At 36.7% G+C, this 22,957-nt stretch overlaps 1 protein-coding gene across 1 annotated transcript; it reads left to right on the top strand.

Annotated features, from left to right (window-relative positions):
• The first annotated feature begins 11,589 nt into the window (after positions 1 to 11,589).
• On the top strand, positions 11,590 to 12,095 carry LOC123453721 (60S ribosomal protein L32-like). The gene has a single exon (XM_045131412.1). It carries the CDS (start codon positions 11,635 to 11,637, stop codon positions 12,040 to 12,042), a length of 408 nt encoding a protein of 135 aa, XP_044987347.1. The 5' UTR covers positions 11,590 to 11,634; the 3' UTR covers positions 12,043 to 12,095.
• The last annotated feature ends 10,862 nt before the right edge of the window (positions 12,096 to 22,957 follow it).

Here is a 22,957-nt window from a genome sequence, read left to right as displayed (position 1 = left end):
ATCTGAGTGTATGTTCCTGAAGTAGAGCATCAGGTTATATACTTTTTTGGCTGCATAAGCTTAGTCTTTGTTTATTCATGCAGTACAATTTCTATGAACAGCCTGCTTTAAGCATCAAGTATTTTTAACAAAAGTTCTAACAGGACAACATCATAACTCTAATGTATTTTCTTCCTTGGACCATGCCATAAAAATGTAGGTGTATCAAAGCCTGCCTTCTCATATTTGGATCCCAGTTGTTTCCTAATGCTTTCTCTTTGTGCTTTCATAAGCAAGCACCAAGATGGCCTCAACCTAGCAAGTCTGTCCACAAAAGTTAAAGAATACCAAGAACCATGTTTCCCACCATTGTTTGATAGTGTATCCTCATTCCTATACACTCCTGTATAAGGTGATGGTTCATCAATTGGTTCTGGTCCTTGCAATTCTGACTATGGCGTGAAACAACAGTGGGGTCTATGGAGGAAGAATCACACCATCAGGTGACTCAATTTTTGGAAACTGTTCCATAGCTAATTTTTCCTAAATTGTGAAAAAACATCATGCTGCTGTCATGTGTCAGGAACAGAGCAGTAGTGATGAAGAGAACAGCTATTAGAGAGCAGCAAAAGGCACCACAAGCCTGGAGAATGCACGTCCTTCCAGGAGGCTTTCTTCCTTGAAGCTTTTTTTAAAAAAATATTTTTTTATTATTTATTTATTTGAGAGAGACAGACACAGAAAGACAAGTAGAGGGAGAGAGAGAGAATGGGCGCGCCAGGGCTTCCAGCCTCTGCAAATGAACTCCAGATGTGCGTGCCCCCTTGCGCATCTGGCTAAGGTGGGACCTGGGGAACCGAGCCTCAAACCGGGGTCCTTAGGCTTCACAGGCAAGTGCTTAACCGCTAAGCCATCTCTCCAGCCCTTCCTTGAAGCTTTTGCCTCAGCCTGGTGAACAGGTCATGCAGACTACACTGCAGTTGGCTGGCACAAACATAGGCCTACTCTTCATTATAAAGCTACCATCAATCTTGGGCTACAAGAGGACCTACACCAATTAAATTCTCTATAAAAAAAAAAGTAAGGGTTATCTCATTTGTCCTGGTGCTAACTTACTCTCCATTGGAGAATCTGCTTCTCTTTTTCAAATAGATGTAAATCCTAAGAAGAGAGCCACCCCATCATACCTCAAAAGGGCCCCAGCTGAAACTAAGAGTTATTGGCAAAACAAACAAGGGTGCTGTTTTCCTGGTGAACTGAATACCAGCCTAAGAGTGAAGGAGATCAAAACAGAGAAAAATCAACTCCTACCAAATCAGAGATCCAGAGACACAGAGGCCCCCAACACCTCATCACTGAAGCAGACCAAAAATGAACCCAAAATGGCTCAGGAAAATTTTGTGGAAGAGGGGGTAGAAAGAATGTCAGAGCCACATGTTGGGTCATAATACACTGAGACATTTGTCCTACCCATAACTGTGGGCTAACTTCAGAATGCATGACCCATATACCTCAACGAGGAGGGTCTAAGGGGAGGGGGTAAGTCATGGATGAGCCTACTAATGGTACCAAACTGACCGTATTTGCTGAGTACAAAACTTATTAACAAAAAATTAAAAAAAAAAAAAACTTAAGAAGACAAAAAAAATCTGTATTTCTAGAACAATAAGATTTAAAATACTTTGAATTATTTTATAATTAGCATTATTCTTCCAGAAAAATATGTCAAATATTTTATATATCTCAATATTTTTTGGTATGAGGCAAACATTAAGCATTTCATCAAATTAAAAATCCATTGGTTTTGATGAGAGCAGGATTTTCCACCTCTCTTCTTTCCTTTTTGGTGCTTTATTCATCTTCTATAATTCAGTCATTAATGGGTGAAATATTAAGTAGATATAAACATTTTCTTTTCTTCTTCAAAGTACTTTGCTTTCACAATGCATTGTTCTTGTATCGAATAAATTATTGTATTTATATAACTCCCTGTTTATCAACTACAATAGGGAGTTGCTATTATTTATTATTTGGAATGCATATTAATACCCTTTGTCATACATACCACATATACCTAGTAACACTAGCTAAGTGAGTTTCAAATTCTTAAGTTAGAATTATTTTTCTAATGATTGAATTGACACTATTTTTAGAATGAGAATTTTTATGCCAGTACTATGAATAGAAACAGCATGGTACTGGCATAAAAACAGGAGTATAGACCAATGGAATAGTATTGAGGACATGGAATTTGGGTCAAACAATTATAGCTACTTGATATTTGGCAAAGACCCTACAAATATAGGCTGGGGAAAAGACAACATCTTTAACAAATGGTGCTGGACAAACTGGATAACCATGTGCAGGAAATTGAAACTTGATCCACACATCTCACCATGCATAACACTCAAGTCCAAATGGATCAAAGACCTCAATATAAAACCAGAAACTTGGGTACTACTGGAAGAAAATATAGCAGGAACTTTCCATGATATAGGAATGGAAAAGGACTTCCTGAAAAAAAACCCAGTAGCACACAATTTTAAACAGTCACTCAACTAATGGCATCACAAGAAGATGATGAGTGTCTTTACAGACAAGCATACAATAAGCAAAGCTAACAGATTACCCACAGAATGGGAGAAAATATTTGCTGAATATCCAACTGACAGAACAACCCACTCACAAAATGGGGCAAATAACTGGACAAGCAGTTCACAGGGGAGAAACACAAATGGCAAACACACACTTAAGAAAATGTTCATCATCCATAATCATCAGGGAAATGCAAATTAAAACAACTATGAGATTCCACCTTACCCCAGTAAGGATAGCAAACATCAAAAAATTCAATGAAAATAAATGCTGACAAGGATGTGGAGAAAAAGGAACCCTCATCCACTGTTGTTGGGAATGTATGATGGTGCAGCCACTTTGGAAATCAAAATGGAGACTCCTAAAAAAGGTGACTATAGAGTTACCAACAGACTCAGTTATTTCCTTACTGGGCATGTACCCTAAAACCTTTAAACCTCTCTCCAGAGAGATTTTCACAACCATATTTATAGCAGCTCAATTCATAATAGCTAAGAGCTAGAATCAACCCAGATGTCCATCACTAGAAGAATGGATAACTAAGATGTGGTATATCTACACAATGGAATTCTGCACAGCAGTAAGAAGAAATGACACAATGAAACTTGAAGAAAAATGGTTGAACCTGGAACAGATCATTCTCAGTGAATTTACCCAATCACAGAAAGATAATCACTGCATAGTCTCTCTCATATACAGCACATAACCTGAATCTACCCAAGTTCCTGACATACCCAGCAAATATTTTGAGGACTAGACAATAGGGTGGGTGGGGAGGAAGGGGAATATAAAAGAGGATGTAGGGGAGAGACACAAATCTAAACCCAAATGACAATGGTTTCATAAAAGTCTACATCCTAAAAGGCAGACCAAATGGTTGAACCATCACCAGGACCTTAGAGGGAACACCTGAGCCACAAAGCACTGGAGAGGATACGATGAAGACTGACCTTAATCTTCTACATTCTTTCTCTCTCTCTTTCTCCTCCTCTCTTTCTCTCTCTCTCTCCTCTCTATTTTACATTAGTTATCTTTTTCTTCCTTTTCTTAGTGGGCACTGACCTGTAATTCCCAGTACCAGCAAGTGGCTATCATCCACAATTAGCTTTTTATCAGAGAGACCTACAAGGTTTTCTAAAGGAAAGATTTCTGTCAGAGTACTTGATGATCCACCAAAGGTTAGTGGTAAGACCCTACTGCTGAAGATACCATATTCAGTTGACACATACAATGGAATGACATGGCTGGAAGCTGGAAAAGAGTCAGTCCCCAGACAGTTAGCTCATCTAGTGCCAGAAGGTGCTACATGGGTGACTGGGAGAAAATGATCAATATCTGTCCAAGCAACTCATGGTTTAGCCTATTTAGCAGCAACTAACCTGTTGTGATGCTCACACAAGTGCAATAGTGGTGTACAGCCATTGTGGGAAACTAACTGCTCTTGATTTGGCTAACTGATCTCCTCAGTGGAATGGGACCAATATCTGGAGTTGGAAAACAAGTCAGAACCATATCTAAACATGTGACCACTCTCCATTATCAAGCTACTACCAATCACGGGCTACAAGAGGGCCTACACCTATTAAATTCTCTATAAAAAAACAAAAATAAGAGTAATCCCATTTGTCTGGTGCTAACTTTACTCTCCGTTGGAGAATCTGCTTCTCTTTATCAGATAGATGCATATCCTATGAAGAGAGCCACCCCATCATACCTCAAAAGGGCCCCAGCTGATACTAAGAACAACTGGCAAAACAAGCAAGGGTGCTGTTTCCCTGGTGAACTGGTTACTAGCACAAGGGTAAAGGAGATCAACATAGAGAACAATCAACTCTTACCAAATCAGAACTCTTTACAGTGCACTCCTCCAAATACATAATGGCCTGGATATCCGTGACCTCACAGTGTCTGATACTAGCTACACAAGACTGTCATGATAGGAGGAAGAGATGATGAGAACAAAATAAAAGACACTGATGGAGAGGGAGAAAGTGTGTAAGGGAGAATGGAGTTGTAAATGGAAAGGAAGGAAGGGAATTACTATGGTTTGTCTGTAATTATGGAAGTTTTCAAAAAAAAAATATTTTCATAAAAGAAATAAGTGAAGCTGGGCATGTTGGCATACACCTTTAATTCCAGCCCTTAGGAGGCAGAGGAAGGAATATCACCCTGAGTTTGAGGCCACTCTGAGACTACACAGTAAACTGCAGGTCGGCCTGGGCTAGAGGTGAGACCCTACCTCAAAAAAAAAAAAAAAAAAAAAAAAAATTAAAAAGAATGAAAGAAGTGAAAACATTCAGAATGAAAATATGAATATACATTCATTGAATTCAAGCACAGATATTTTTTTAATTAGAAATATGATTTGGAGTTGGGGAGATGAATGACCCACTTAGGTACTTGACTGCAAAGCCTAAGGACCCACGTTCAAATCTCCAGGTCCCACACAGGCCAAACGAATGAGATGGCACAAGCATGCAATGGCACACATGTGCACAAGGTGCTGCACGTGTTTGGAGTGCTGTTGCAGTGCCTCGGGGTCTTGTTGTGCCAATTCTCTCTCGCTCTCCCTCTATGTCTCTTTCTGTCTTTCTGTCTCTCAAAGAAAAAAGAATATGCTTTGTATGGACACATCATGTGTTAGTACCACCTTTTCCCTCCTCCCTGCCCCAGTCTGCTGAGGACCACCTCACTGGGGTTGCTGGTATTTGCCATGGGAATGTAGCTTATGTGGTGTGATAGCAGAAGTCAGTCATGGGGACAGATGCCTCTGGGTTTGTCCTCCAGATCTGTGGCTCTTACAATCTTTCTGCCCCCTCTTCCATAAAATTCCCTGGGCCATGGTGGGTGTGTTTTAAGTCTATTCAGTTATGGGTTCTCAGGAGCTTCTGGATTTCTGCTTTGGTATGTGCTATTTATCCTCAGTGTCTGTCTCTGTCACCCTGGTGCAGATTGTCAGGCTCTCCATGGAAGCAGCTCACTTGTTCATCTCACCAAATCTTCTCTGGTTTCACATGGGCCTAGGTTGATATGCAAGGGGTAGTTATCTTCTTACGTCTCACTGCCTTCTGAAAAAGAACATGTTCTCCAATGGAAATTGAACTCAGAATAGTTAAGCATTGTTAGTTTAGAGAGGTTTTGATAGATGTAGCACTTTTTTTTTTTTTTTTTGACAAAGACTACTGGGAGCTTGTCACTGGAGACCATAGTCTTGGTAGCCATGGGATTTTGACCTGGATCCCAATTCCACTCATGAGTTCCTTTCCAAAGAGCATATTGCTTAGCCATTCAGAAAGCCATTGGTTACCAAACAAAGCTTTGTGCCACCATCGCACAGGCACATACATGTGGTCAAGCTTTCTATTTTGAGTAGCTCAGAACCCCGCTTGCTCACAGCATTGTTGGCCACATTTCCTCCAGTAGCTCACATGGCATATTCCAGCACTAAATGGGCTAACCATGTGGGGACTGGCTCCCTTCAAGGTTCCAGCCAGGTCACTGTTCTGTGTCAGCAGCATGTGGTGTCTTTCACAATAGTGTCTTACTTTTTACCTTAGGCTGATAATCCAGTGCTTTGACTAAATCTTGTCTTATTTGAGTTGGGGAGTATCTTATATTCTCTTTTTATGTGAAACAGGTTGATGAAAATTGGTTTCAGTTCTTAAATGAAGGTTTTATAGAATTTGGCTAAGAAGCAATGTGGCTCCTGACTTTTCTTTGTGGGTATGTTTTTGAATAAATTTTCAATCTCAATGGATGTGATAGGTTTGTTTACAAGATTAATCTGCTCTGAGTTTAGTTTTGGTAGGTGGCATATGTCTAGGAATTCATCCATTTCTTCCAGATTTTCTAGTTTTGTGTAGTAGAGGCTTTGGAAGTATATTCGGATGAATCTTCCAATTTCACTGATATTTGTTATGACCACTCCCTTTCACTGCTAATTCTGTTAATCTGAAACTCCCCTTTTTTTAATTTGATCAAATTAGCCAAAGTTTATCACTTTTTTTTCAAAGACTCAGCTCTTTGTTTCATCAATATCCTTAATTGTTTTCTTAGTATCCAAATCATTAACTTCTGATTTGATCTTAATTATTTCTTTCCATCTGAAGGTCTTAGGGTTGGACTCTTCTTGTTTTTCCAATGTCTTTATGTAGAAAATTAGGTTATTAATTTGAAATCTCTCTGTCTTTGTTATGAAGGAAATTCAGTGCTATGAGTTTTCCATTTCAGTCTACTTCATTGTGGCTCATAAGTATTGCTATGTTATGTTATCATACTCATTCAAGTTTAGAAAATTTACAATTTCTTTCTTGATTTATTTCATAACCCATTCATTATTTTAAAATGTGTTGGTCATTCCCCAAAAGCTGATACAGTTCTTGTTTTGTCTTTTGTTGTTAATTTCTAGATGTAAGGTATTGTGGTCCGATATGCTGCAGAATGTTATGTTAATCTTCCTAAATTTATGGCGGCATGCTTTATGCCTTAATGTATGCTCTATTTTGGAAAAGTCTCTCTGGGCTGCTGAGAAGAATGTGTATTCTATGGAATTGTGGTGGAATGTTCTGTAGATGTCCTTTAGGTTTAGTTGATCTATGGTGTTATTACACTATTTTACTTTCCTATTGATTTTCTGTTTGGATTGTCTATGTATTAATGATATTGAGGTACTAATGCTCTCTTATATGATGGTATTGGGATTTATTTCTGACTTCTTGTCAAGTGGGTTTTGTCTTATGAACTTTGGTTCACTTGTGTTTGTTACATATAGATTTATAATTGTGACATCATTTTACTGGAATGTTCCCTTGATGAGTGAAAAGTGGCCTTCTTTGTCCTTTTGTGATGACTTTTGATTTGAAGTCAATTTTATCAGATATTAATATAGCCATATCTGCTTCTGAATTATTTTTATTCCTTGGAAATTTATGTTCCATCCTTTCACCCTGAGGAGGTGTTTGTGTTTAGCAGTTAGCTGGGTTTCTTATAAATAGCAGGTGGAAGGATTCAGTTTTATTTTTATTTTTGAGATAGAAAGAGATAAGCAGAGAAAGAGTGGGTATTCCAGGACCTTCGGCCTGCTGTGAACAAACTCCAGATGTCCGTGCCCTCTGGATTTTTGATCCATCCTATTAACTTGTGTCTTTTGATGGGTGACTTAAGACCATTACTATTTAAGGCTACATCTGTGATGTTCAATTTAATACCTGCCATATTTGGGGGGCTTTACGGGATTTGGTGCTTTCCTCAGCTTTGTCCATTTTCTAGCCTTCTCCAGCTTTGGTTACTGTGATGTTTGTCTTATGGGCTGTTGAGATTGGTTATTAAACTCTTCTGTGTGAACTATTTCCTGAATTATTCTCTGTAGGTTTGGGCTTGTGTTTATATAATTATATAGGTAGATTTTTCCATTGAAAAATTTTCCTTTCACCCTTTATTATGAGTGATACTATTTTCATCTTAGAGAGAGCAAGTAAGAGAGACAGGGAGACAGACAGATAAAGAGACAGAGAGAATTGGCATGCCAGGGTCTTAGCCACTGCGATTGAAATGGCTAGAGTAATTTGGATTGGAAGACATAATTATTCAACTTTGAAGTATTCCATTCCATACCCTTCTGGCTTTCAGAGTTTCCATTGAAAAAATCTTAGGTATTTCTGATGGAATTCCTTAGTATATAATGTGTTGTTTCTCTCTTGATGCTTTGAGCATTCTATCTTTGTATTCATTGTTTAGAGTATTCATGATGATGTGTTTTAGAGAGTTTCTTCTTTGGTCCAATTTGTTTAGAGCTCTGTGTTTTTTGTGTCTGTATGGATATCTCTTTTGAGATGGTGGGAAAGTTTTATCCAATAACTTTGTTGAATATTCTGTTCATGTTTTTGGTATGAATTTCTTCCCCTTCTGGTATAAGCCAGATGTTTGGTTGTTTTAGCATATCCTACAGTTCCCTCATTTTCTGTTCACATGCTTTTTTGAATTTCTCAGAGTTTTGGACTACCAAACTATTTCTTCTGTCTTGCCTTGCAGATCTGATGTTCTTGCCTCCACCTGATTAACTGTGTTAGTGAGCTATTCTACAAAGGATTTAACAAGCTCTATTTGGTTTATATTTTCCATTGCCTTTGTGAAGTTCCAATTTCAGGCTGTTGTTTTATTTCCTTGATGCTTCATGAAATTCATTCACACATTTTTTTAAAAGTATTTTTTGTGCATTTTTTATTTATTTATTTGAGAATGACAGACACAGGGAGAAAGACAGATTGAGGGAGAGAGACAGAATGGGCGCACCAGGGCTTTTTTTCATTCACACATTTATTTATATCTTCACTAAGCTTAACAATCTGGTTATTGAGATCATCTATGTTTTGGCTCACCTTCAGTTCATTTATCTCTCTTTTGAGGTCTCTATGATTTTCATTAATTAGGTTAAGCTTAGTGATGAAAGCTATGCACAATAAAAATTATTTCACTTAATTTCATGTACTTGATTGTTGACTTTTTGATGGCTTGCTTCCAACTCAGTGACTTGCTTGATCAGAATAAATAAACTTATTGTTTTCATTTTGGTATGCAATTTCTATTGCCTCCTCTACATTTTCTTTGTAGACTACTTTTCTGGAACTAGGCAGCCTTGGTGGAGAACTTTAGGTTATTGTCTTACATTGTTTTAATTTTATTTGTGTTGGGATCTACCTATCCTGGGGTAAAACACTGTTTTATTAAGGAGAACCCAAGTATTTGCCCTTGCAGGATCTTCAGTGAGTATTCTGTTTTATGTTCAACGCAGATTGGAAATTTATGTTTTGTTTCCATGGATACATGGGTTGTGGTGGTTGCACATAAAAGAGCTGTAGTTGGACATTTGGGATCTTTTTAGCCCTTGTCCAGAGTTGTGCCTTGCCTAGGGGGTCTTAGGGCTTGGGCCAGGCCCCTACTATATCCAACTGACCATATCTTAAAGAAATCACTGTTACCCCTTGGTGGGTGGTTACCATATATTCCTATGCTTCCTGGGAAAGGAAAGATGTATCTATCAAGGGGGCACTGGTGGGCACATGCCATAAGTGTGGAGGGCAGTAGGGGCTGGGAGTGGGCTGTAGATCAGCAGGCTCCAAGAACAAGGTTGGAACTCTGTTTGTGGAGTTGATACCAATTGTGTGCATAGGCTCCAGCTTTGCATAGCCCCTCAGCAGCACCCGACCCACCTTGCACTCAGACACACTGAAGGAACTGATTACAACAAATGGAGTTCCTCACCAGTATAGACTGTTCAGGCCCCACACACTCATAGCATTGATCTCCTCACCCATGGAGAGAGAGTATGAAGATCCCCTCACCTGCCTGTGGTCCTGGACATGCTGAACCCCTCTCCGGCCTAGAATGCACAACAGAAATACACTTTCAGCAACCTCCTTAGGTTGATGAAAGGACTAAGGAGGACCCTTAGTAGAATGGGAGCAGGAGGAGGACAAAGATGGTACCAACACTTGATTTATCCATATGAAATATGTTCTTAATAAAATAATAATAATAATATTAAGACAAAAAATGAAAAAAGTAAAGTTGTACATTAAAGCTTTGATCCTCAGTCATGTTAAATATTTACATAATTGAGATTAACTGGGGAAACATATCTGTATATAAATATATCTAAGTATAAATAAATATATAAAATTATCCATTTGACAATTTTCCCTTGTATATTTTATTATAGTGCTTCTCCAGGTTAGCTTGAGTTGTATACATTAAAACCACAATGCAATTGCCTACTGAATGCCAAGCATCACATTGCAATGTGATACAGATCTGTAAAGTGAAACAAAATTTTACAGTTGATTTTCTAGTGATTAACTTCTGAATAGAATTAAGAGAAATTATTTTATTATGTTATTACTTTATGGAAAAGAAAATTAGGCAGAACTCATTAAGACAATGATATTCCACACATCAAAATTTAGGGCCACTCAGTGGTATTTAGCTGGTTTTATTCATATCTGAAAGCTCTAGGTCATGTGAACTCCATGTCAAGATGGAAATAAGTAGATGGTCAGGATCAGATGGGCTTTGCCTCCCTCTCAGTATTGGCCCAGGGGCTCTCTCTCTTCCAGGGATAAAACACCATAAATTCTCTCAGGGATATAAGATATTTAAATCCTTTTCCACTGAAGTTAACTTCATTACACAAGATTTTATGATTGCATACTTTAATTGTACCCATGATTCTATGCCATTGCCATAAATTCATAAATTATTAATTATAATAGTTTTATACATTGAGTAGTTATATGGACCAACAATTTAATATTCATGTTTTCATTTCTAAACAATTTTGAATATTACAGTTTAAAAAAAAATATTTTATTTTTACTTATTTATTGGAAAGAGAAAGAGAGAAAGATGGAGAGAGAGAGAGAGAGAGAGAGGGAGGGATAGAATATGTGCATCAGGGCCTCCAGCCATTGCAAGTGAACTCCAGATGCATGTGTCCCGTTGTGCATCTGTCTGACGTGGGTCCTGGGGAATCTAACCTGGGTCCTTTGGCTCTTCAGGCATATAACCACCATGCAATCCCTCCAGCCCTTAAAAATACTTTTATTTATTTGAGACATTGAGATAGAAAGAATGAGCTCGAGAGAGAAAGTGAGTGTGGGCACACCATGGTCTCCTGCCACTCCAGACACTCCAGACTCATGCTCTTCTTTGCATCTGGCTTGACATGTGTACTGGGCAATCAAACACAGGCTGTCAGGGCTTGCAAGCAAGCACCTTTAAGCACTGAGCAATCTGTCCAGCCCCAGACAATTATTACAGTTTTGATTTTCCACATGTATTTTAAGATCTGTTTTAAAGTTCACAAAATCTCCTATTTTGTCCCCCATTGTACTTCAACCCCTTTGCATTCAATCTTCAATGTCCTCCTTGCTTCCTTTGTTGAAGCCTTTTATTATACCCTTTAAACTCCAAGGCCTGAGATTCACAAGTTACTTTAAAAATGTCCTTTCCCGCCTCTTCTTCGGCGCTGCCTGCGGAGGTAGCTGCCATCTTCTGCTCGGCATCATGGCTGCCCTCAGACCTCTGGTGAAGCCCAAGATTGTCAAAAAGAGGACCAAGAAGTTCATCCGGCACCAGTCAGACCGATATGTCAAAATTAAGCGTAACTGGCGGAAACCCAGAGGTATTGACAACAGGGTGCGGAGAAGATTCAAAGGCCAAATTCTGATGCCCGACATTGGTTATGGGAGCAACAAGAAAACAAAGCACATGCTGCCCAGTGGCTTCCGGAAGTTCCTGGTCCACAACGTCAAGGAGCTGGAAGTGCTGCTAATGTGCAACAAATCTTACTGTGCTGAGATTGCTCACAACGTTTCTTCGAAGAACCGCAAAGCCATTGTGGAAAGAGCGGCCCAGCTGGCTATTAGAGTCACCAATCCCAACGCCAGGCTGCGCAGTGAAGAAAATGAATAAGCAGCTTATGTACATCTTATATTTGTACTTAAATAAAACCAGGAAACATGCTATCTTTCCTAGTATAAAAAAAAAAAAAATGTCCTTTCCCAACAACAAAACAAAACAAAACAAAAATCCTTAGTATATTTTTGCTGATAGTAACCTATCTGTGTTTTGAAATATTTATCCTACTAATTTTATAATGCCTCTCCACTTTTAGCTACCAATTTTCTCTCCAATAAACCTATAAAATCCAAAAGCACACATTACTAGTATCAGGGGAAAAAAAGTGAAGGACAAATTTAAACAAAATGCTCTGTTTGGACGGTGGGTTCAGAACTAATTGAGCCATCTCTGTCATACCCTCTAAGGCTTAGGGGCCATTGGGAAAGAGGTTGCAATGAGAATGTAAGGGCCAAAGGAAGGGACAGAGTGCTTTGCATTACTGCCTTCCAGATACAAAGTGATTGTGGCATTCAGAATTTCATAGTGGCTGACACTACTTACACAAAACCAGTATGGTAGGAGGGAAAATGATGGCATCAAAATGAGCAGGGACCATTTAGAAATAAGGGATTCGGTGGATGCTATAAAGAAACAAGACAAGGTAGGGTGGCAGGATGGTATTATGAGCATGGTACATTGTACATACGTGTAGAGGTTTTCAATAAAGATGTTTAAACAGAAGTGTTTTATTTGAAGTCTTAGAACCCTTTTAATTTCCTGCTTGATTTATTGTCTAGGCTTTATGATTAACCCCAGCCAACATATTTTTAAATGTGCTAGATGATATTCAGCACTGATAGGTGATTATGGTGTGAGAGTTTTCAGGATATTTATTCTGACATATTTCCAGGATTAGAAGTAATAATGTGTTTTTAAATGCAAATAAATGACAGTTACAATGGGTTTTAGGATTACATAGGCAGTAGCACAGCCCGGGAGTGAAGGTGATGACAGGATGCATACACACAGGGTGGTGGAAGTCATTTTTTGTGGCTGCCCTTCTCATTATACATCATGTAATTCTGTGATAGCTGCAACTTTGGTATGCCACTGGAACTCAGGCTCAGGTCATCTAATGAAAATAAAATACTAAATCATTTTCCATATGAGAAAATCTTGTGCTTTCATTAATCCTCAAAATATAATTCCTAGGTGTGGTGACACACATCATTAATCCCAGCACTGGGAAGACAGAGGTAGGAGGATCATTGTGAGTTCACAGCCAGTTTTGGACTACAGAGTAAATTCCAGGTCAGCCTGGGTTAGGGTGAGACTCTACCTTGAAAATAACACACACACACACACACACACACACATACACAAATCATACAATTCACAATTTGGATATTGTGAATTTTGATATAACAGTTTTAGAAAGAAGTTTGTCAATGGCTTCATTCCACTTCATTTGTGGAAGAAGGGTTAACTTTATTTTATGAATGTTTCAAGTAATTACTTTTACTAGATGAATTTTTAAATTTTTAAAATATAGAAAATAAGTTGATCAGCCCACATTTTAGGGGGTTGTGTTGATATTTGCATTTCTGGAAGTTTTGATTCTTTACTTTTTATTCTAACCTTAGATAGCTCACCTGAACAAATTCAATAGAAAGAAATCACAGAAATGATTTTATTTAACTTATTTGTAGCTGAAATAATTTAGCAACACTCATAGGAAATAAAAAATAAGACTTTACCTAAATTCCTACTGCTCTGTTTGTTAATAATATGCTACATATCTTAACACTATCATTCAGAAAGGTATACAGTGAGTTAAAATTACATTTGTTTTTAATTGTTTATTTTTTCTTCCTGTTACAGAACATACAGAGGTGGAAAATTAAATCCTGTAGAAGTTAACTACAGTCCTCTTAAAAAATAATCCAATATTTTATGAAAAGTAAAGGAAAAGACAACAGTTTTCTGCAAGGAACTTGAAAACATTGAGATTGTATATAAAATGCAATGCATTATTATACTGTGAAATACATTAGATTTGATTTGTGGTTCTTATGATGTCAGGTGTACATGGCTTAAATTCAGATTATAACTATAACCTACAATGTTTTTCTAGTAAGAAGCCAGAAGTTATACTGTGATCAAGCTAAAATGGCATGTCAAATAATTATTAAAAATAATCTACTAAGTTTCATTGTACAACTGCTAGCACATTCTAAGATATTAAATTATTTATCTCTTGTAGTAAAAAAATGGCATCAAATAGAAAAAAATCTAAGTAACATTTCCTTATTGCTATTTGAACACCTAATATAGCTTTATAGTTGACAGATTGAAGGATTGTCTATGTCTTAAATCAAATTATCTATAAACATAGATAGACTGACTATTTTAGCAAATCCTTATGCCTTTTACATAATTTGCCTCACTTTCATGACAAGAACTTCCACTATAAGTTGGAAGCACAGATCAAAACTGACAGCTATATTATTTCTTGTTCCTCTAGGGAAAGCTTTAAATCTTTTACAATGGTTGTGATATTAGGTGTGGGTTTTACATAAATATTATTTATCATATGAAGAAAATTCCTTTCATTCTTACTATGCTATTTTATTCATGTCGATGTTAAAATTTGTCCATTGTTTTTTCAAGTTTGTTATAATCACATTTTTCCCTAATTTTGTTGCTGTGAGCAAATAGCATTGCTTGATTTTATGCTTTTGAAATTATGTTATACATTTGACTAAATCATTCTTAAAATATTAACTACTTAAATGAACTATTGCACTTGATTCACTAGTTTTTTTTTTTTAAGTTTTTATTTATTTATTTTCCAGTAGAGGGAGAGAGAGAAGAGAGAAAGATGGAGAAAGAGAAAGAAACAGAGAGAGACAGAGAAAGAGAGAGAGACAGAGAGACTGTGTGTGTGTGCACACGAGCATACCAACACCTCTATCTGCTGCAAATAATTCCAAATGCATGTGCTACATTGTGCGTCTTTCTTTACATGAGTAAGGGGAAATTTAATGAGGGTCATTAGGTTTTGCAGGTAAGCAGTGAGCCATCTCTCCAGTTATGTAACTCATTTTTCTTCTCAGTTCTATGACATCATAGTTTTATTATCAATCTGAATTCCCAATTCAGTTACTTTATTCTTCACTTCATCATTTTAAAATATATTTTCTAACTTTACTTTGTCTTAAAATAACCAAATTTTAATTCCATTGATTCAATTTTTTTTGTATTCTATATTCCTAACATTACTGTTAAGTCTTTTTTTTATTTTCACCTCATTCTTCTGTTTCAGGGGTTAATTTGCTCTTTTATTCTAGTTCTATAAAGTGTAACAATCATTAGGTAAATTTTCTTCTTCTGTCCTTTCACTGTTTTTCCATTTATCCTTTTTTTGGTACCCAGCTCTTCTCATATTACATCTGTTTGTGTTCAATTTAATTTCTAATCAGGAGCCTATTGCATTATCTGTTCCTTTCCATTTTTGTATAATTTAAGCTAAGTTTCTATTTTTACCATGAGGAATCAAGATTACATATTCAATCTACAAAAGTGGAGTTTGATTAGAATTTAACATTAGTACATAAAGTTTGTTTTCTCTATTCCTACACAGTTACTTACCATTTACATTATCTTTGTTAAAATAATATGGTGATACATTCAGTATTGCTAATATAGCAATTATATTGTTATTATATTATGTTATATTATGAAAACCAAAAGTATAATACTAGCCTTATTAATATCTATGAACTTACTTTGGTCTGTTATTTTTCTTTTCTCATGTGGCTCAAACTTTAGAATAGGGAATTTTGATTGTCTTGTCCTTACCTTTGATGATACCTCCATTTTCCTTCTTCTGACTCGTATTGCTCTTCCACATCCTTGCAGGAAGACAGGTTGCAAGAAGATTCTTGTCAGGTGTGGCCCCCCTGTGAAGGCAGAGAAAGAATCCTTTCCAATCCAATCTACATGTTTCTGGTGGCTGTTGGACAACCACTGTTGTGCAACAACTGGCTATGCTTACATCTCAGTTGCCTCCTCACACAGCCTTCTTTGCTCTTTCTAAAATTTCCCACCAACTGTAAGTACCTGTTAACCAGTATGAGGCTCACCTATCACAGGATGGTCTCATCATTAGATGCTACCATTCCTTGTATCTTCAAAGACATTTTTTTTTTCCAGACAATGCCATGTTTTGAGGCTCTCATTAGACATATTTGCTAGACTAAAATTCAGACATTGCATATGAATATTTAAATTTTTACTGATTTGCTTGAAGCATAAGACATCAAAACCTCAATTCATTTTCCTGAAACATTCTTTGCCTCTTAAATGCCATTTAGTATTAATTCTTTGCCATGTTATATCTCTTAGGCTTCTTAATGTGGTCAAGACTCAGCGTATTACAAATTGCCTCCTGTTTTTATCATGTGTTCAAATCAATTATTATAAGAAACACTGAAGTTTTAGTTTTAGCTTATAGACATGTTTACAGTATATCAAATATGTTACTTAATATTAACATGTTATAACAATGTTTTCTCAAAATATCTCATAGAACACAACATAAAAATTTAAAGATAAAGAATTAGTTTGTGCAACAAATACATAGTTGATAACATTTTAATACTGCATGTTTTCTTGTTCTACGTATTTAGCTTTATTAATTTCATTCTGCATCTAAGTCTTCATGGATGAGGACTGGCATTGAGATATATGGAAGCAACTTCTGAGGTCACTTTTCTATACATAATTTTGAGTATATATGCTTATTTTTCCTAAGATTGAAGAAACCATAGACAATACAGGAATTATAAAAATATAATTACGTAGTTTTAAATCTCTTGATGAGAAGGAACTGTCTGTACTTTATCTATTGCAATCTTAAGCCTAAGCTGACAAGTAAGTTTATTTCCTTGTTTAATAAGATTTTTGCAAATGTTATATATGATTAAGTTTCAGAGACAAGAATATAATATAGGCAACACTACATGACTGTGTCTGTATGTATAATTAATTTATTATCAATAAAGTTTAATTGTAAGGAGTACATATTTGACATTTAACATATAAGCTACCATGCTATTTATATCAATTAACATACTTATGTAGTGTCAATTAGTAGTTTAAGAATTAATTGCTATGGAATTGATTTGTCAGAGAGTACATTTTAAATGTTAATGTAATAAAATCCATTATAATTACAAGGAAGGCATAAAATTATTCATGTGAACATTTATGTAATATTATTTGTGAACTAATCAATAGCAAATAACTTATGAATATATATGAATATATACCAGAATACTCTTAAAAATACAAAATTTAAAAAAGTGTTTAAGAACTCAATGTCTAAATATTAGTTATTAATTTCTCAGTACTTTATTGATTATCTTATGTATTATTTGTTTTTCTTTTTTGCCATCATAGTTGTTGAAAGAATGTGTAGGGCAATAGAAAAATATAAGATGGAGGTTTAATTAGGATTAGTGGGGAGAACATCCATGAATTACTATGATGTACTTTAAGATTCTACATGCAATACTCTCATGGTGTTTTATATATAGATTAGAAAACAATTGCTCTGTTTTAATATGGGCCTTTGCCTGAAATAATTTCTACTGTAACCAATGAGAATTCAAACTCAAAATGGAAACTGGCTGATGTAAAAGTAGTATGTACTTCTTTTGTTATTTTTTCTTTATTAGTTATACACATACTCAGTGTGTAAACAGAACATCTTTAGCCTTCTTCCTCTCCTCCCTCCTCCAAAGGGACCCTTCTCATTGGGTATTGTGGAGGTAGCCATAAGTTATGGGGAAGAGGCAATGTCTCTGTGTATAATGTCCCAACTTGTGGCTCTAACAATATTTCCACCCCTTCTTCTGGAATTTCCCAGAGCCATATTGGGTTCATTTTAGATCTACTCAGGTGACAAGAGAGAGAGAGAGAGAGAGGGAGAGGGAAAGAATCAGGAGAAGAACAAGGTTAGTCTTCATCATATACTCTCCAGGGCACTTTGGATTCAGGTGTTCTCTCTAAGGATCTGATAATGGTTCAATTATTTAGTCTGTCTCTCAGGATATAGGATTTTGTGGTACCAGTTTCATCTGTTCCAGTTTTGTGCCCCCTCCCCCCCAGTTACCTTTCCTTCCCACCCCACGCTTGCTATTATCTGGTCCTCAAGTGGCCTATTAGGTATGTCAGCATCTCAGGCAGATCCAGGTTAGGATCCACAGATGAGTGAGATAATGTGATGATTGATTTCTGTGATTGGGTGAGTTCACTGTGAATGATCTCTTACAAACTCCAACATTTTTCTTCAAATTACATTACGTAATTTTTCCTTACTGCTGTTTAGAATCCCATCTTGTAGTTATACCACATCTTGTCATTCCATTCATCTAATGATTGATACATGGATTGATTCCAGCACTTAGATACTATGAATTGAGCAGCTATAATCATGGTTGAGCAAACCTCTCTGAACTGAGGCATAGAGCTTTTAGGGTAAATGCCCAGTAAGGAAATAACTGGGTCTGTTGGTAACTCTATAGTCAATCTTTTAGGAGTCTCCATATTGCTTCCCATGGTATTTGTACCATTTTACATTCCTACCTACAGTGAATGAAGGTTCCTATTTATCCACATCCTCACCTGCATTTGTTTTCATTTGCATTTTTAACAGTTGATATCCTTACTGGGTTAAGATGGAATCCTATAGTTGTTTTAATTTGCATTTCCTGGATGGTTAGAGATGTTGAACATTTTAAGTGTGTGTTTGCCATTTGGATATCTTTCTCTGAGAATTCTCTGCTCAGTCTCTGCCCCATTTTTGTGAGTGGGTTGTTTGGCTTTTTATTGTTTAGGATTTGAGTTATTTGTAGATTCTGGAAATTAGGCCTCTGTCAGTTGTGTACCAGCAAAAATTTTCCCCCATTCTGTGGATAGTCTATTGGCTCTGCTTATTGTATGTTTATCTGTGAAGAAACTTTTAAGCTTTATGAGATACTGATGGTTAATAATTTCCTGAGCTACTGGGATTTTGTTTAGGAATGCTTTTCCTACTCCTCTATTATGGATAGTTCCTCCTATTTTTTCTTCTAGAAGTAGCAGAGTTTTCAACTTTATACTACAGTCTTTGATCCATTTGCACTTGATTTTTGTGCATGGAAAGATATATGGATCTAGTTTCATTTTTCTGCATATGGTCATTCAGTTGGTATAACACTGTTTGTTGCATATGCTGTCTTTTTTCAAGTCTATACTTTTAGGGCCTTTGTTGAATATCAAGTAGCTGTAGTTACTTGACCCAGAGTCCAGGTACTCTGTTCAGTTCCACTGGTCTATAATCCCGTTTTTATGTCACTACCAACTTGTTTTTGCTACTACGGCTTTGAAATATAGCTTTAGATTGGGTATGGTGATGCCTCCAGAGGTGTTTCCTTTGCTGAAGATGTGCTTGGATATCTGAGGCCTGCTGCCATTCCATATTTATTTTGAGATCATTTTTTTCTATCTATGTGAAGAAAAATGTTGGGATTATTATTGGTATTGCATTAAATCTGTATATTGCTTTTGGTAAGATTGCCATTTTCACAGTGTTAATTCTGCCTATCCAGGAGCAGGGGAGGTCTTCCAATTTCTCAAGTTCTCAATTTTTTCTTGAGTGTTTTATGTGTTCATTATATAAGTCTTTCATGTCTTTGGTTAATGTTATTATATTATAGTTGGTTATCTTATCCCAATGTAGTTTATTTAATTTATTTTGTTCTTATTATTGAAAATGTGACAATGTTGCTAATTTCTTTCTCTGTGTCTTTGTCTTTTGCATATAGAAAGGCTACTGTCCTGTGCATTGATTCCTTCTACTTTGATGAAGGAATTAACCACCTTTAAGACTTTTGAGATGGAGGTTCTCAGATCATTTATGTATAGAATCATGTTGTCTGGTAATAGGGCTAATTTAAATTCTTCCTTTCCAATTTGTATCCCTTGTATTTCTTTCTTCTGTCTTATTACTTGAGCTAGGACTTCCAGTACTATATTGAAGAGCAGAGGTGAGAGTGGACACCCCTGTCTTGTTCCTGATCTCAATGGGAATTCCTCAAGTCTCACTCCATTAACTATTATTTGGGCTTTAGGAGTTTTGCATATAGCCTTTATTATGTTGAGTTATAAACCACCCATGCCTATTCTCTCCACTGTTTTGATAATGAAGTGATGTTGTAATTTGTCAAAGGTCCTTTCTGCATCTATTGAAATCATGTTGTTTTTGTGTTTAAGCTTATTTATGTGGTGTATTACATTGACAGATTTCCATATGCTGAAATACTCCTGCATTCCTGGGATGAAACCTACTTGATTGAAGCCGTTAATACTTTTGATGTGCTAATAAATTTGATTTGTGAGGATTTTGTTCAGGATCTTTGACTCTAAGTTCATGAGGGAAATAGGCCTATAGTTTTCTTTTCTTGTGGCATTTCTGCTTCATAAAAGGAGTTGGGGAGCTTTCTATGTTTTTTGACTATTTGTCACAGTTTGAGGAAATTTGGTTTCAGTTCTTCCATGAAGGCTTGATAGAATTCAGCTGAGAAGCCTTATCTTCCTGGACTCTTATTTTTGGGTATGTTTTTGGGTACCTTTTCCACCTCATTGGGTATGATAGGTTTGTTTAGCAGATTAATCTGCTGAGTTTCACTTTGGTAAGGTATTATGTGTCCTGGAATTCATCCGTTTCCTCCATATTATCCAGTTTTGTGGAGTAGAGGTTTTTGAAATAAGTCCTGATGATTCTCCAAATTTCCCTTATGTCTGTTGTGATCTTTCCTTGTTCATTTCTAATTTTGTTAATTTGAAGCATCTCTCTCTTTTTTTTTTTTTTTTTTTTTGCTTGATCAAATTTGCCATGGGCTTATCAATCTTCTTTATTTTTCAAAGAAACAGCTCTTTGTTTCATCAATTTTCTTAATTGTTTTCTTAGTTTCTAATTCATTAATTTCTGCTCTAATCTTAATTATGTCTTTCTGTCTAGAGTTTTTTGGGTTGGATTATTATTGTTTTTCCAATGCCTTTAGGTGGATGATTAGATTATTAACTTGGGATCTCTCTGTCTTTGTTATGAAGGCAATTACTGCTATGAATTTTCCCCTAAGGACTGCCTTCATTATGTCCCATAGGTTTTGGTTTGATTTGTTGTCATTGTCATTCAATTCTAGAAATTTTGCAGTTTTGTTTTCTATTTCATCCATTACCCATTTATTGTTTAAAAGTGTGTTGTTCAGTTTCCAGGAGCTGGTAGGATTCCTTGTGCATCTTTTGTTATTAATTTCTAGCAATACAGTTTGTGATCTGATATCATGCAGGAAATTGTGTCATTTTTGTGTCATTAAATATATTGATGCAGCCTTTATGGCCCAGGACATGTTCTGTTTTAGAGAAGGTTGTAGGGGCTGCTGAGAAGAATGTGTAATCTGTGGATTTTTGGGTAGGATGTTCTTTAGATGTCCATTAGGTCTTATTGATCTATAGTGTTGTTGAGCTCTCTTACTTCCCTGTTAATTTGCTGTTTGGATGATCTATCTATTGCTGACAGTGGAGTATCGAAGTCCCTAACTATGATGGTGTTGGTGTTGGTTATTTCTGTTTTGTTGTCAAGTAGGTTTTGCTTTATGAATTGTGGTACACCTGTGTTTGGAGCATAAAGATTGATGGTTGTGATATCCTCTTGTTGGATTATTCCTTTGATAAGTAAGACATAGCCTTCTTTTTCTTTATTTTTTTAATTTATTTTGGTTTGAAGTGTATTTTATCCAATATAAGTATAGCTATATCTGTTTTTTTCATAGAGGAAATTCTAGCCTGCTGGTCTGGGCCTGGATCCAAGTAGCCTGCAGAAAGTGCAGGAGGATCTGGTCTGCGAATGGCGGTGGGTGAGAAAGTAGTCACAAGCGTGGAGGCCCCAGTGGTGGGAAATCTGAAGGTGGGGGCTGGGGACTGTAGCCTGCTGACCTGGGCCCTAATAGCTTGCAGGAAGTGCAAGATGAGCTTGTCCGTGCACTGCGGGGCTTTAGAGGGGTCAGAGGTAATGTATGGAGGACCCTGGTGGCAGCAAAACTGAGGGATGGAGAATGCTAGCCTGCTGGCTTGCGTCAGCTTAGCCTATGGGTAGTGCAGGAGGAACCAACCTGGTGTTGGATGGCTGGGATGGCTGACAGAGGGGATTAGGTGACTGGGGGGATACCAGAGAGCATGGGAATCAGAAGATTCCCTAATTTGCTCCTCTGCGCCCTCCCACTGGAGGACTACTTGGACCTTCAAACCCCTAAAAACCCCAAAAGTTTGCATGATTAGGCAGATCCTATCTTGACTGGAAGAAGTTTCAACTGCTCAGAAAATAGTCTGTACTTCTTAATGCCTAAATCAGTGCTAGATGTGTCCCTAATGTTATCAAGGGATGAGGTTTTCTCTCTCTATCTCTCTCTGTCTCACTTTCCCTCCATTACCCTTCCCTTCTTCTTATCCCCATCACTCCCCTCTTTCCCCTTCCTTAGGGGCAATTTTCCTCTAGGTTGGCAATCCTCAGAGAAATCCTATTATATATATATATATATATATATCCATAATATTATACATAATCTATAGTTTATGTATATATATATATATATATATACACACACACACACACACACACACACACACACACACACACACACACATATATATGAACTTTTCTTTGTAAAAGATATCATATGCAGGGGCTTGTATGTCTCACCATGCTCAGATGCCTTTAATCAGTGAGAGCATATGAGCAGGAAGATATTGAATAAACATATATGTTTTATATATCTTTGTTTATACACAGTGGGGGTGCTGGATGGAGAAGCCCAGACATATGCCATCTAGGTGGGATGAATCTATAGGACAAAGAAACAAAGACCAAAGAACATCTATG

The sequence above is a fragment of the Jaculus jaculus genome, chromosome 12 (assembly GCF_020740685.1).
Source record: "Jaculus jaculus isolate mJacJac1 chromosome 12, mJacJac1.mat.Y.cur, whole genome shotgun sequence".
Classification (NCBI taxonomy): Eukaryota; Metazoa; Chordata; class Mammalia; order Rodentia; family Dipodidae; genus Jaculus; species Jaculus jaculus.
This window is presented reverse-complemented; position numbering and strand designations above follow the sequence as displayed.